At 42.5% G+C, this 15,558-nt stretch overlaps 1 protein-coding gene across 1 annotated transcript; it reads right to left on the bottom strand.

The window, feature by feature from the left end:
• Window positions 1–1,996: 1,996 nt before the first annotated feature.
• On the bottom strand, window positions 1,997–11,364 carry LOC119569476. The gene is made up of 2 exons (XM_037917625.1): window positions 7,410–11,364; window positions 1,997–5,776 (listed from the first exon to the last, which is right to left on the bottom strand). The coding sequence occupies exons 1-2, from the start codon at window positions 8,364–8,366 to the stop codon at window positions 5,645–5,647; spliced, it is 1,089 nt and encodes a 362-aa protein (XP_037773553.1). The 5' UTR covers window positions 8,367–11,364; the 3' UTR covers window positions 1,997–5,644.
• Window positions 11,365–15,558: the final 4,194 nt, after the last annotated feature.

Here is a 15,558-nt window from a genome sequence, read left to right as displayed (position 1 = left end):
GGATAGAAAAAGGAAGTGTGAGGGGGGGAGAGGTGACAACAGAGAATTGTGAGGGGAGAAGAAAGGAGTGTGAGGGGGGAAAGGTGACAAGAGAAGTGTGAGGGGGGAGAGGTGACAAGAGAGAAGTGTGAGGGGAGCAGAGAGAAGTGTGAGGGGAGAAAAGAGAAGTGTGAGGGGAGAAGAGAGTAGTGTGAGGGGAGAAGAGAGTAGTGTGAGGGGAGAAAAGCGAAGTGTGAGGGGAGAAGAGAGAAGTGTGAGGGGAGAAAAGAGAAGTGTGAGGGGAGAAGAGAGAAGTGTGAGGGGAGAAGAGGTGACAAGAGAGAAGTGTGAGGGGAGAAGAGAGAAGTGTGAGGGGAGAAGAGAAAAGTGTGAGGTGATAAGAGAGAAGTGTGAGGTGATAAGAGAGAAGTGTGAGGTGAGAAGAGATAAGTGTGTGGTGAGAAGAGAGAAGTGTGAGGTGAGAAGAGAGAAGTGTGAGGGAGAAGAGAGAAGTGTGAGGGGAGAAGAGAAAAGTGTGAGGTGAGAAGAGAAAAGTGTGAGGTGAGAAGAGATAAGTTGTTAGGTGAGAAGAGAGAAGTGTGAGGTGATAAGAGAGAAGTGTGAGGTGAAAAGAGAGAAGTGTGAGGTGAGAAGAGAGAAGTGTGAGGTGAGAAGAGAGAAGTGTGAGGTGAGAAGAGAGAAGTGTGGGGGGAGAAGAGAGAAGTGTGAGGTGAGAAGAGAAAAGTGTGAGGTGAGAAGAGAGAAGTGTGAGGTGAGGAGAGAGAAGTGTGAGGGGAAAAGAGAGAAGTGTGAGGGGAACACAGGCGAAGAGGAGAGCAAAGATGACAAGTGTGAGAGGAGTAGAAGTGAGGGAGAAAAGTATGAAAAGTATGAGAAAAGTATGAAGTGTGAAGTGGGTGGGAGTGAAGGTAAGCAGTTATATGAGGGAGGTGTGAGCAGGAGTGTGAAGGAGCAGGTGTATGGGAGAAAAAGGAGAGGTGACAAGAGAGAAGTGTGAGGGGAGGAGAGGTGACAAGAGAGAAGTGTGAGGGGGGAGAGGTGACAAGAGAGAAGTGTGAGGGGAGCAGAGAGACGTGTGAGGGGAGAAGAGAGAAGTGTGAGGTAACAAGAGAGAAGTGTGAGGGGAGAAGAGAGTAGTGTGAGGTGAGAAGAGACAAGTGTGAGGGGAGAAGAGAGAATTGTGAGGGGAGAAGAGGTGACAAGAGAGAAGTGTGAGGGGAGAAGAGAAAGTGTGAGGGGAGAAAAGAGAAGTGTGAGGGGAGAAGAGAGAAGTGTGAAGTGATAAGAGAGAAGTGTGAGGTGATAAGAGAGAAGTGTGAGGTGAGAAGAGATAAGTGTTAGGTGATAAGAGAGAAGTGTGAGGTGATAAGAGAGAAGTGTGAGGGGAGAAGAGAAAAGTGTGAGGGGGGAGAGGGGAGAAGAGAGAAGTGTGAGGGGGGAGAGGGGAGAAGAGAAGTGTGAGGTGGCAATAGAGAAGTTTGAGGTGAGAAGAGAGAAGTGGAGGTGAGGAAGAGAAAAGTTGTGAGGTGAGAAGAGAAAAGTGTGAGGTGAGAAGAGAAAAGTGTGAGGTGAGAAGAGAGAAGTGTGAGGTGAGAAGAGAGAAGTGTGAGGGGAGAAGAGAGAAGTGTGAGGTGAGAAGATAAGTGTGGGGGAGAAGAGAAAAGTGTGAGGTGAGAAGAGAAAAGTGTGCGGGGAGAAGAGAGAAGTGTGCGGGGAGAAGAGAGAAGTGTGCGGGGAGAAGAGAGAAGTGTGAGGGGAGAAGAGAAAAGTGTGAGGGGGGAGAGGGGAGAAGAGAGAGAAGTGTGAGGTGAGAAGAGATAAGTGTGAGGTGAGAAGAGAGAAGTGTGAGGTGAGAGAGATAAGTGTGAGGTGAGAAGAGAGAAGTGTGAGGTGAGAAGAGAGAGAGTGTGAGGTGAGAAGAGAAAAGTGTGAGGTGAGAAGAGAAAGTGTGAGGTGAGAAGAGAGAAGTGTGAGGGGAGAAGAGAGAAGTGTGAGGTGAGAAGATAAGTGTGAGGGGAGAAGAGAGAAGTGTGAGGGGAGAAGAGAGAAGTGTGAGGTGAGGAGAGAGAAGTGTGAGGGGAAAAGAGAGAAGTGTGAGGGGAACACAGGCGAAGAGGAGAGCAAAGATGACAAGTGTGAGAGGAGTAGAAGTGAGGGAGAAAAGTATGAAAAGTATGAGAAAAGTATGAAGTGTGAAGTGGGTGGGAGTGAAGGTAAGCAGTTATATGAGGGAGGTGTGAGCAGGAGTGTGAAGGAGCAGGTGTATGGGAGAGAAGAGAAAAAAAAAAAAAAAAAAAAAAAAAAAAAAAAAAAAAAAAATATGGGTGGGAGAGTGTGGGGAGAGGATGTGAGGGGAAGGGGGGGGGGGTTAAAAAGTGAGGGAAGCTGAACTAAGGAGGACCAGAAGTGTGGGGGAAAGGCATAATGAGAGTGCGGGAAAGCGATAATGCTTATGGAAGATGTATTGAGATTAGAAAAGAGGGGAAGCGGAAGTGTAGTTTGATAGATGGAGTGTGAAAGAAGAAGAGCGTCGGGAGCAGAAGTGTGAATAGAGAGTGTACCGAGAGCATAAATGTGGAGAAGCGAAGGTGTGGAGGAAAAAGTGTGAGGGAAGCAGAGGTGAGAAGTGTGAGGGTAGTCGGAGTGAGGGAGAGAAGTGTGAAATAGGTGTTTTTAAGTATTTTTGTGACTGTATGCGAGAGGAAGTGTACAGAAAACACATGAGGGATAGAGAGTTTGTGAGGAGAGCAGATGAGAGGCGTTAAAGTGTGAGGGAAGCTGAAATAAGGAGGACAAAGAGGGAGGGAAAGTGTGTGAAAGTGTTAATGGAAATGGTACTGAAGTGAAACGAAGCGGAAGTGTTCAGGCAGAAGTGTAACCGGAGCAGAAGTGTCAAGAGAAAAAAGTATATTGAGAGCAAAAGTGTGCATAGTAAGTGGAAGCAAAAGTGTCGGGAAACGTAGTATGGTGGGAGAAGTGTTGAGAAGCGGAAGTGTGAAGAGTAAAGTGTAACGGGAGCAAAAAGTGTATTGAAAGCTGAGGTGTCGGGAAAACTGCGTGTTACGGAAAAAATGTGATGGGCCAGAAGTGTGAATAGAAAGTGTACTGAAAACAAAAGTGTGGAGAAGCGGAAGTGTGAAGGAATAAGAGAAAAGACTAAGTGTATTGAGAAAGTGTGAAGAGAAAGTGTGATAGAAGTGTAAATAGAACGTGTATTGAGAGCAAAAATGTGAAGGGTGAAGGAAAATATGTGATAAGAACAGAAAATGGGAATAAAAATGTACTGAAGGCAGAAGTGTGGATAAGTGAAAGTGTGAGGAAAAAAGTGTGATAGAAGAGAATTATGAAGTGTAGGGGGAATAGAAGTGAGGGGGGGAGTGTGACGTAGGAAAAGTGTGACGTAGGAATTCGGGTAAAGGGGGGGGGGAGTCAATCTGCAGGGAGAAGTGTGAGGAGAGATGTGTTTGTGTGTGTGGGGGGGGGGGGGTAAAGGATGCTGAAGTAAAGAGAATCGAACGTGTAAAAGGGCAGAGCAGAAGTGTTGAGAAGCGGAAGCGTGCAGGAAAAAGTGTGGTGGAAGGAGTGTGAAAGGGAAAAAGTGCATTAAGAGGGGAAGAAAAGTGTGAAGGAAAAAAAAGTGTGATTTGAGACCAGAAGTGGGAAAAGAAACGTGTATTTGAGGGCACGATAAGTGTGCAAGGAAAAGTGTGATGGGAGCAGAGATGAGAGGTGTAAGGTGAAGTGGAAGTGAGGGGGGGGGTATGAAGTAGGTGGGAGAGATGTGGGGGGGGGGGGGGTTAAGAAGTGTGAGAGATGATGAAGTAAGGAGGACCAGGCGTGTGAAGGGGAGAGTAGAAGTGTGGAGAAGTGGAAGTGTGCAGTTAAAAGTCCACTAAGATCAGAGGCGTCGGGAAAACGAAGTGTGAAGGAAAAAGTGTGATGGAAATAGAGATAGGAATAGATAGTGTATTGAGGGCAGGATAAGTGTGGTTAGAAGTGTAAGGGAAGTGGAAGTGTGTGTGTGGGGGGGAGAAGTGTGAGGAGAGATGTGGGGGGGAGGGGGTTAAAAGTGTGAGAAATACTGAAATAAAGACTAGAAGTGTGAATGGAAGTGTGCAGAAAAAAGAGTGATGATAGCAGAAGTGTGAAAAGTAAGTGTAGCGCGAGCTGAAGTGTCGGGAAACGAAGTGTAACTGGAGTGTGTATTGAGAGCAGAAGTGTGGATAAGCGTTAGTGTGAAGAGAAAGTGTGATGGGAGAAGTGTAAACAAGAAGTGTACTGAGAGAAGCGAAAATGTGAAGGAAAAGATGTGCTGGCAATAGAAGTTGATAAAAGGTGTATTAAGAGAAGTGTAGAGAAGCGTAAGTGTGAATAAGAAAGGATATTTAGTGTATAAGGGTCGGAAAACAGGTGATAAAAAGTTTGATGGAAAAGTGTATATAAGTATACTGTGTCAGAAGTGTAAAGTGGAAGTGTGGAGGAAAAAGTATGATGGGAACAGAAGTGTGAACAGTGAAGTGTATTGTGAGCAGAACTGTGGAGAAGCGGAAGTGTGAAGAAAAAGTGTGATCGAAGCAGAAGTGTGACTTGGAAAGGGTATTGAAAACAAAAGTGTGGATGGCCGCGAGTGTGACCAGACAAGTATGACAGAACCAGAAAAAAAAAAGTTTATTGAGAGCGAAGGTGTAGATAAGTACAAAGTGTGAAAGAAGGGAAAAAGGGAGTATGAGTGAAGAAGTGTGACAGGAGGAAGTGTAGAAGTGGAAGGAGAGAAAAAATGAGGAAGAGTGAGAAAACACACCAGTGGAGGGGAGGAAAAGTGTGAAGAGACCCGGAATTTAGGAGGGGAGGGGGGAAGCGTGAGAGATGAGAATGAGAGGACAGAAAAATGAGGGAACACGAGTATGAAATAGTGAAATGCAAAAGGAGCAGAAGACGAAGTGTGAGGAGTGAGGAGAAATGAGAGAGGGAAGAGTGAGGGGAAAACGAAGTGTGGGGACAGAAGTGTGAGGGAAGACGAAAGTGTGGGAATCATAAAAGTGATGGAGATGTGTGAGGGAGGAAAAGTATGAGGAAGTGGGAGTGTGGAGGAGCAAAGGTGTGAGGGAAAAAGCGTTTGGGAATAAGTGTGAAATTAGTAAAAGTATATGGGGGGAGGGGCGAGAGTATGTAGCGAGACAAAGTATAGGGGAGACGAAGTGTGTGGATGCAAATGTGTGTGGGAAAGAGAAGTGTGGGAAAGCAGAAGAGTGAAAGGAAATGAGGTGTGGTGAAGCAGAAGTGTGAGAGGAAATGAGGTGTGGTGAAGCAGAAGTGTGAGAGGAAAAAAATGTGAGGGAGCAGAAGTGTGAGAGGAAACGAAGTGTGGGGAAACAGAAGTGTGAGAGGAAACGAAGTGTGGGGAAACAGAAGTGTGAGAAGTAGAAACGTGAAAAGAAAGTGAAGTGTGACTAGCTATAAAACGGAAGTGTCGTGGGAAGCGAACAGTGAGGGGAACAAGTGTGCAATGCGAGATAGGATAGGAGCAAGAGTGAAAGGAGTGCAGAGATAGGATAGGAGCAAGAGTGAAAGAAGTGCAGAAGTGTGAGGGAAGACGAAGTGTGGGGAAACAGAAGTGTGATGGGACACGAAGTGTGAGGAGAGACTAAATGTGTGAAAACAGAAGTGTGAGGGGAAGCAGAAGTGTGAGAAGTAAACAGAAGTGTGATGGAAAGCGAACAGTGAGGGGAAAAGTATGCAGTGTGAGAGGACCAAGAGTGTGCGGATTGTCGCAGCGGAGAGAGAGGAAATATGAAGAAAGCAGGTGGTGAGGATATAGACGTGTGAAAAAAAGCAAAAGTATGAGAACAACAAAACGTGGGGAAGAGAGGCATTGGGTGCAAATAATGTAAGCGACCAAAGGTGTGAGAGGAAAGCAGATGCGTCAGGGAAAAGAAATTGAGCGAGAAAAAGTGGGGAAGCAGAAATAGGTGGAGGGGCTGAGCAGAAACGAAGGCGAATAGAGGTAGAGGGAGGGGCAGGAGCAGAGAGAATGGGATAATAAACATAAGAAACAGAAGTGCATTGGAGCAAAATATGCTTGGTAGGGGGGGGGGGAGATCAGGAAGTCCAGTCGGGACGTGTGGAGAGTCGAACATGTGTTCTGATTATAATAGGGAGCAGGGAGGGTGAGGTTAAAAAGGGAGACAGAAGTGACACGAGTAAAGGGTAAGGAATATAGTAAGAGGAGGAAAGGGCAACAGAAATGCGGCAGAAATGAACTGACAGAGAAAATATCTACAGAGATAGAGAGAGAGAGCAAGGGGAGAGAAGTGGGAAGGGAACAGAGATATGAAGAGGGACGAAGAGTGTGAGAGACGTGGGGAGTAGGAGGAACGTGGGAGATTTAAAGGATGGGGAAGAGGTGTAAGAGAAGTGTGAGGGAGGGAATATATAAAGAGCAAAAGCTTAAGGGAGGACAACTGAGAGAAGGAATCTGTAAGATGCAGAAGAATTGAAAACAGTGGGTGTGTGGGAGCCAAGGTGAGGAGAAATCAGAAATGCAGAGGGAGCAGAATTGTGGGGAAGCGGAAATATGGAATAAGCAGAGGTTAGGAGAGAACAGAGGTGTGTGGGGAGGAGGAATTTGGAAAAGTAAATTTGTGGGGGAGCTGGTATGTGAGGGGAAAGAAAGTGCAAGGGGAATAGAAATAGTAGTGACGGGGAATAAACATGGGGGAGAAAGGTGTATGATAGCAGAAGTGTCGATGTGCAAAAGTGGGATAGAAAAGTGTGGGCGACCAGAAAGTGTGGCGGTACAGAAGTAAGGAAAAAAAATGAGGAAGGTAGATGTGTAAGGGACCAGAAGTGGGGAAGAAAAGTGTGGGGGCAGTAAATATGGAAAGAGCACAAGTGCACAGGAACAGGTGTGGGAGAGGAGGAGACTGAGGGAGAGGAATGCAAGGGATGGCGACGTGTGATGGGTTATAAAAAAAAAGTGCGGAATGCCTTGTAATTCGAATCAAGAGTGTTGGGGAAGAGCATTCGTGTATATGGAAATCAGTGTTTGGAGGAAGACCGCAGTGTGTCATGGCTTTAGTACGAGCGTGGGAGGGAAGCGGTAGTGCGAGGCAGTATAAGTAGTACAAGTGTGGAGAGCAGGACTTTTTGAGAAGCTAAAATACAAGAGGATGATGATAAGATGTTGAAAAGGACGGTTGGGTGAAGGAGAGGAGTGCAGAAGTGTGAGGGAAGACGAAGTGTGGGAAACAGAAGTGTGATGGGACACGAAGTGTGAGGAGAGACGTAGTGTGGGAAACAGAAGTGTGACAAGAAAACGGAAGTGTGATGGAAAGCGAACAGTGAGGGGAAAAGTGTGCAGTGTGAGAGAGATGTTGGATAGGAGCAAGAGTGTGCGGATTGTCGCAGCGTGACGATGAAGATCTGTGAGAGAAGAAATGAGAGAGAGGAAATATGAAGAAAGCAGGTGGTGAGGATATAGACGTGTGAAAAAAAGCAAAAGTATGAGAACAACAAAACGTGGGGAAGAGAGGCATTGGGTGCAAATAATGTAAGCGACCAAAGGTGTGAGAGGAAAGCAGATGCGTCAGGGAAAAGAAATTGAGCGAGAAAAAGTGGGGAAGCAGAAATAGGTGGAGGGGCTGAGCAGAAACGAAGGCGAATAGAGGTAGAGGGAGGGGCAGGAGCAGAGAGAATAGGAGAATGGGATAATAAACATAAGAAACAGAAGTGCATTGGAGCAAAATGTGCTTGGTAGGGGGGGGGGAGATCAGGAAGTCCAGTCGGGACGTGTGGAGAGTCGAACATGTGTTCTGATTATAATAGGGAGCAGGGAGGGTGAGGTTAAAAAGGGAGACAGAAGTGACACGAGTAAAGGGTAAGGAATATAGTAAGAGGAGGAAAGGGCAACAGAAATGCGGCAGAAATGAACTGACAGAGAAAATATCTACAGAGAAGAGAGAGAGAGAAGGGGAGAGAAGTGGGAAGGGAACAGAGATATGAAGAGGGACGAAGAGTGTGAGAGACGTGGGGAAAAGTAGGAACGTTGGAGATTTAAAGGATGGGAAGTGATGTAAGAGAAGTGTGAGGGAGGGAATATATAAAGAGCAAAAGCTTAAGGGAGGACAACTGAGAGAAGAAGGAATCTGTAAGATGCAGAAGAATTGAAAACAGTGGGTGTAGGGGAGCCAAGGTGAGGAGGGAACAGAATTGTGGGGAAGCGGAAATATGGAATAAGCAGAGGTTAGGAGAGAACAGAGGTGTGTGGGGAGGAGGAATTTGGAAAAGTAAATTTGTGGGGGAGCTGGTATGTGAGGGGAAAGAAAGAGCAAGGGGAATAGAAATAGTAAGTGACGGGGAATAAACATGGGGGAGAAAGGTGTATGATAGCAGAAGTGTCGATGTGCAAAAGTGGGATAGAAAAGTGTGGGGGTACAGAAGGAAAAAAAAGTGAGGAAGCGTAGATGTGTTATGGACCAGAAGTGGGGAAGAAAAGTGTGGGGGCAGTAAATATGGAAAGAGCACAAGTGCACAGGAACAGGTGTGGGAGAGGAGAAGAGTGAGGGAGAGGAATGCACGGGATGGCGACGTGTGATGGGTTATAAAAAAAAGTGCGGAATGCCTTGTAATTGGAATCAAGAGTGTTGGGGAAGAGCATTCGTGTATATGGAAATCAGGGTTTGGAGGAAGACCGCAGTGTGTCATGGCTTTAGTACGAGCGTGGGAGGGAAGCGGTAGTGCGAGGCAGTATAAGTAGTACAAGTGTGGAGAGCAGGACTTTTTGAGAAGCTAAAATACAAGAGGATGATGATAAGATGTTGAACTGGACGGTTGGGTGAAGGAGAAGAGTGAGGGCACAGGTGAAGGGAGGAGGTGAGGACGAAGTAGGTGGAAGGTGAGGGTGAAGAAGGGAGAAGGAAGGAGGAAGAAGGTAAGGAGAAGAAGGTCAGAGCGAAGGAAGGAGGTGAGGGCCAAATATGTAGAAGGTGAGAGTGAAGATGGAAAGAGGAAGGAGGTGAGAGTGACGGGCAAGGAGGATGAAGATAAGAGAGGCAGAAAGGGAAGGAGAGAGAATAGAGGAATAAAGATTTATATGAGCGTTTGTATTTGAGCAGATATGGTGGGCAGGCACAGATGAGGGGGGGGGGGGAGCGGGGTTGTAAGAGAGAGCCGTGAGAAAAAAAAAGGTATATAATAAGAACTTTTGCGTGGAAATATTCACATAATCTGAATCGCGAGTAAGAGTGTTATTAGATAAAGGGTTAGTGTGTGTGTGTGGGGGGGGGGGGGGATCTGATTTTGTTTTCTTGATAAAGATATTTAAAAAAAAAAGTAAATTTAAGGAAAGGTTTGTAATTCAGCTAAGGTATATGAAAATAGATCGTTGGACAGACACACGCGATGTCACAAGTATATGGAAATAAAGTCTGTTTGGTAGAAACCGGTATAAGATTTTTAAAAAATGGAGAAAAAAAGATGTACAATCCAAAACACAATGATTTCACCAGTGCTTATTAGTATGAATACACAGGAAAATGGATAAATAAAATAATGGATTCACACATTAAGAAAAACTGAAACCTATAGCTAATCATCATTTAATTAAGCGTATAAATCTAGCATTCAGGAAAGGCGTGAACCCTAAAATATACACCGCTTGAGAGAAAATTGAAAATGGGAGTAGGTGACAAGGAAGTGAAAAGCCTGGGTTTCCTGTTGGAGTTATTGGCGTTTTCATGTCTAGTTCCGGAGGCGTATATGTGGGAATTAGTGAATGTGACAGTAATGGAAATCAAGCCAAAAGTATCAAGACACGAAATTACTGACAAGCTCAATAGTAATGTTTCAAAAATGTTAAGAAAATAATGTTCTTGGCATAGAAAACGTCGAGCAAATCATCTTTACTTACCGACATTAGGATATTTACAGGAATCCAAACGTAGCCACACAAAGCAAACCTTTAGCAGAATACACACTCAAATAAAATGGTAGGATCAAAAATCCATGAGGCATTGTTAACAGCTTGAAAAGCAGCAAGACAGCTGTCGTCACAATACAGTAACACACCAACATAAAACATAACCGGTAACTTTTTTCATAACTTTTCAAAAGCAAGTACTCCTATAAGGATTTCTAAACAAGCAGTAGAAAGCTCCCTACCCCAGAAAGACTCTTTCCATGGGTTTTAAACGATGATTATAGATTAGTAGATTAATGTCGTATTTTCCAAAAGGCAATTGGAATTTTTGTATTCTTTGCCTGACGAGTTAACTTCGTGATTTTAGCAGTTTGTCTTGAGTTACATGGGACCGAGAAGTGAGAAAAAGAGTTGTGAAAAAGGGTAGTTTTAGTTAGAACTACTGACTGTAACAAGGGTAAGGGAGTCGAGGATTCAATAGTTTGATCAGGACTTTCATGTGTACTGATTTTAAGCGTGTCCAGGAATACTGATCTTAAGTGTATGTGAATAGTTGAAACTGGAAAACCTAAATATAAAGTGGATATTAAGGGAGGATGGGAAAAAATGGCTGTCAGTGTCGTATAAGAAGATAAAAGAAAAGAAAAAGACTAAGAAAATACAGAAGAGTGGCCGAGGGAGTGAGTATGAGGAAGAAGAAATAGAACTAGGAAAACAAGGAAGAGTAGTCGAGGCAATGAATATGAAGAAAAAAAGCGAAGTATAGAAAATATTGGAGTCTAAGGAAAATTAATGTAATGCAAGAGACAGTTGCCGTGAAGATATGGCATTATGAAATCTGAAGTTTATAAAAGAGGGAAGTTCAAATTCTAAGAGTGAAAAGCGGAAAAGGGGAGAAAGGGTAAGGGGAAAAGAAAAAGGTAAAAACGAAAATGGGAAAAGAGTAAAAGGAGGGGGAAGTAAATGTGAAATGGAAAATAGGGAGGGGGATTAAGTTAAAGAAAGGAGATAAAAAGGTGAATAAAAAAGGGGGAAAACGTGTAAAGGGATGAAAAACAGGGATAAGTGCCAAACAGTGGAAAGAAATAACAAGGAGGAAATAAGGGACTGGGAGGGGAGAAGAGGGAAAATGAGGAAAGGAAATAGGGAGCAAGGGAGAGGGAGAATGACGAAGAGAGGGAGGAAGAGACTGAGGAAAAAGAAACAAAGGGGGGGAGAGGGGGGAGAATGAGAGGAGAGAAGTATAGGGAAAATGAGGGAATAGAAAGAAGAGTTAAAAAGAAGGAACGAAAGGGGGATATGTAGAATGAGTCAGAAGGAACGAAGGAAAATGGAGAAAGGAATGGCAGGAAATGGAAAGAGAAGTCGGAGAGAAAATGAAATTGAGGAAATGAGAAATAGAAGGAAAAGGAGGAAGCAGAGAGAGAGGCGGAGTCTGGGAGAGGAAAGGGAAGAAAATGACAGAGAAAGTAATGGGAAAAAGAAGTCAAAGAGAGAGAAGGAAATGGAGGATATGAGAGAGAGGGAGACAAAGAGAGCTAATGAAGAGAGGAGTCTAAGGGAGGGAGAGGAAGCCAAAGGCTGGAGGAGATAAAGTGCAGAGGGAGGAAGGGAAGGAACTAAAAAAGGAGGGGGAAGTAAGAGAGGGAGAAAAAGAGAGTGCGGGGAGAGAAAGAAAGTAGAGCGGGTGGAAGAGGAAGAGGGAAGAAGTCAGAAGGGGGAAGGGAAGGAGAGAGAGAGAAATGACAAAACATAAATGAGAGAGGGCAAGCTATCCCGACGAAAAATAACGCATGAGCGAAATAGAGGCCATTGCAAAGAGAACAAGCAAGAGCAACAGAGAGCCAGGGAAAGAGTGAACGCCAGAGCAAACTTTCGAGAAAGGGAGTGAAGACTAGATTTGAGAGGAGTTAGAGGATCAGGGAATATTTGGCGTGACAGATTTCAAGCTTTTTCTTTCTACTTGTCAAGCATCTGCTAGTGCTATTTCATATGGACCTGCTAAATAGGTTTGGAATTAAGTAGAAAATATATAAAGTGAATGAAGATATGCATTATCTCGTATTTCGTATGTTCATAAGGCTATCGTAATGTAGGCGCTCTGTACCATTGTACAATTATTAGTCAGTGGTCAATACTCTTCTTTGAATGTCCCACATTTCTTAATTTGTTTCCGTCCAATAAAAGTCTTCTGTGTCCTGACTTGTATCTAATTTTGTATTTGTGTGGCGAAAATATCAACCATTTTCACAAAGCCTTCACATATCCATTCTGAAATATGGTATAAAACCGAGGTCTTTCCTATGTTACGATGTTTTTTGTTTTTTTTCTTTGTTACTCAGTCTACTACCAGGTCATCATTAAAGAGATGAATAGTTGTCCATTTGTCAACTTCTTCACCAGCATGTAGAATGTAGTTTTGTGTTATTCCTGAGCGAAAGAGAGAGAGAGAGAGAGAGAGAGAGAGAGAGAGAGAGAGAGAGAGAGAGAGAGAGAGAGAGAGAGAGAGAGAGAGAGAGAGAGAGAGAGAGAGAGAGAGAGAGAGAGAGAGAGAGAGAGAGAGAGATATATGCAAGTTTCAAGAAGGAAAATAAGTGAGAGGGGGAGAGAAAGCAAAATCAGAAAAGAGTTGAGTGTGAGTGAGAATGAAAGTGAGGAGGGGGGGGGGGGAGACAATGCGAGCAGAGAAAAAAAAAAATCGTAATGGCAAAAAAGCGCAAGGAATGGAAAGCAGGTGAATGTAATGTAGAGGTATAAAAAGAGGATATGGGAGTGCTAAAGTGGGAAACCGTGCATAGAGTAATAAATAAATAAAAAATAAATTAAAATAAATAAATGCGGATAGATACGGAGCGAAATGCATGACCAGAGTGCGAATGATAGAAGGCATAGAAGTGAGAAGAAATAACTAATATACGACTGATTTAGACAGGATTGACGTAGTCCATAGATCGAAAGGGACATAAAGGATAACCAGAAAGCCAAAGAACTGAAAAAGGAGTGAAAGCAAAAGAGGATAGAAATTTTGTACTCGAGGAAAAGGCGAACTTGAAATAATGAAGAGAATAATATAGCCCAAGGCAGAATGAGTCAGCCAGAGTAAAATTTAAAAATAAAAGCAAGTGAGGAGACAAATGTACAAAATAAGGAAGAATCTAAGAAGCTAAACAAGAGCTAGAAATTAATAATAATAATAATAATAATAATAATAATAACTAGAGGATACATGGCAGTCGGGAGAAAACTGTCAGAGGGCTTAGAAAAATGGAGAAAGTTACAAAGCAAGTTCGATAATGGCAGCGAGTAGTGATGAGAACACAGAAAACGAATAAATACAACTTGAGAGAGGTGGAAGAAAAAGGCGGGAGAAATAAAGAGAATACAGTCTGGTATAGAGCCAAAGAGAGAAATTCAGTTAGAGATTATGAAAACACAAGAAATAAAAAAAAAATACAGATAGAATGGTGAAGATGTAGAAAGAAGGACCTAAATGAGAGAAGGAGACACAGGGAGAATAAAAGGCGGGGGATAAGCAAGTGAATAAGAGAATGAAAGCAAGAGACAGAGAATAAGCGTAATAATAAGATAAACCAGGAATGCCTAAGAATTTAAGAACATACGGGATAGTGCCAGAATAAAAGAAAAGAATGTGAAACCACGGGATATTAGAAACAAGCCAAAGAGAGGTTGTAAATGCCAGAAGAAAAAGGAAATAAATGAATAACGAGAAAGACAGAGATAAAAAATAATACCGAGCAATATACAGATGACAAGCGTAAATAGGATGAAAATGGTGAAGAGGTGAAATTTGAACCGGGAAGGGGAGAGGTAGAGGGGAAAAGAAGAGGGGAGAGGAGAGAATAGAAGAAAAAGAGAGAGGGGGAGTAAACATACGAGAAAAACATGTGAAATGGAGAATGCTAGTTTGTATAAAAGAACGAGAGTGAGAATGAGAAAGTAAGCAAGAAAAAAGACTGAGACTGGTTGAGTAGCGTAAGAACTATATTGAGTAAACAGATGCATGAGGGCAATAAGCCAGAAAACAATAATGCAAGATGGGGAAGGGAAAGGAAGCAAAAAGGAGCATGAGGGCAAAATAATAGATGAAAGTTGGTCCAAAAACAGAAAATGAGTAACAGCCAGAGTGAAGGGTACACAGAATAAACAAGAAGGACAAAAACTGGATAGCCCCAAGAAGTGAGAATTAAAGAGGGGGGGGGGAGAGAGAGAGAGAGAGAGAGAGAGAGAGAGAGAGAGAGAGAGAGAGAGAGAGAGAGAGAGAGAGAGAGAGAGAGAGAAATATTTCTCAGCTTCAGCAGAAATGAGAGAACCTGAAGAAGGAGTGAGTGCATATTTGCTTTTGCAAGACAGATTGAGAGTGGATGAGAAGTAGCAAGTTAAAAAATATTCTTAACTCGCTCATATCATGAGAGGGTCAAAGTGAAAATGAGGAGAGAATCAAAAAGTAAGAATGTAGTATGTGTTATATTCAAGTCAAAAGAGCATGCCAAGTAAACATGTATTTTACATGTTACTGTTTATGCTGTTGAATATTTCCTAGGAAGGTAGTATCTATTATATTCAGTATCAAATTAGCATGCCAAATAAAACCATGTTTATGTGTTACTGTACATGTTTTTTGTATATTTCTTGCATATTTGCCTTTTGAAACAGGAGGAAATAGCAGTTTTACTTTAACTAATTGGTTTTTGTTATTATAAGGGATCTGGTTATGTTCATCTACTTGTATTCCATAGCAGGAAAACTATATTCACTATAATAGGAGAAAGGTCAATGAGAAAGGATTTTCGTTTTATGCTTTCTGTAAAATCTGTATTTGAGGAAAGATTGGTACAAGGATTATAATAAGTACAAAGTTAGTCAAAACGAAATAGAGAAAAAAAAAAAAAAAACACTAATGGTCAACATACCAATCACTGTTCTTGATCACGCATTCATACCACACTGCACAGAGGAACAGTAATACCTTTTTGCATAGAAGACCTCATTACCACCTTAAGTCACTAGTGCCATAACAAAACATACCAGCAATACCCATACTGCATACAAACTCTATTCTTGGTCATACCATAACCCTGATATCATTAATATTCTCAGTGAAGAACACCAATCATTTTTAAACCAATATTTGCATGCCTTATAACAAAGCAACAAAATAAACACACTTAAAAGTCAGTGAATCATAATAGTAAAGCATAAAGAATAATAAAAGAAAATTTAAAAATAAGTCACACCATATACCACCCAACTAAAAAGTGCAATAATAGTTGGTCCCAAGCTCATTACACCAAAAATAAAATATGTACAGTATAACAAATCATCAGTAGCATAAACTGTAAAATTATCAAATGAGCATTCCAAAACAATTAGTCTGGCTTTACCATAAAACATGTATCATAGCTCAATATGTATAATGAGGAAATTTGAATAAACAAACTTGAAAAGGAGTGGATACAGAAAAGGAGATGTCTTTGTGGTTACAAGTTCAATATATCAGTAACAAAAGGATAGAAGTGTTATAATAGGTATCTGTTGGTTAATTGTACATGAGAAATGCATGTTTTCAAGCTATAGTGGTCTTTCCTTTTCATGTAGTTCATAAAGTAATAAAAAATCGCTCA

This window comes from Penaeus monodon, chromosome 4 (assembly GCF_015228065.2).
Source record: "Penaeus monodon isolate SGIC_2016 chromosome 4, NSTDA_Pmon_1, whole genome shotgun sequence".
NCBI lineage: Eukaryota > Metazoa > Arthropoda > Malacostraca > Decapoda > Penaeidae > Penaeus > Penaeus monodon.
This window is presented reverse-complemented; position numbering and strand designations above follow the sequence as displayed.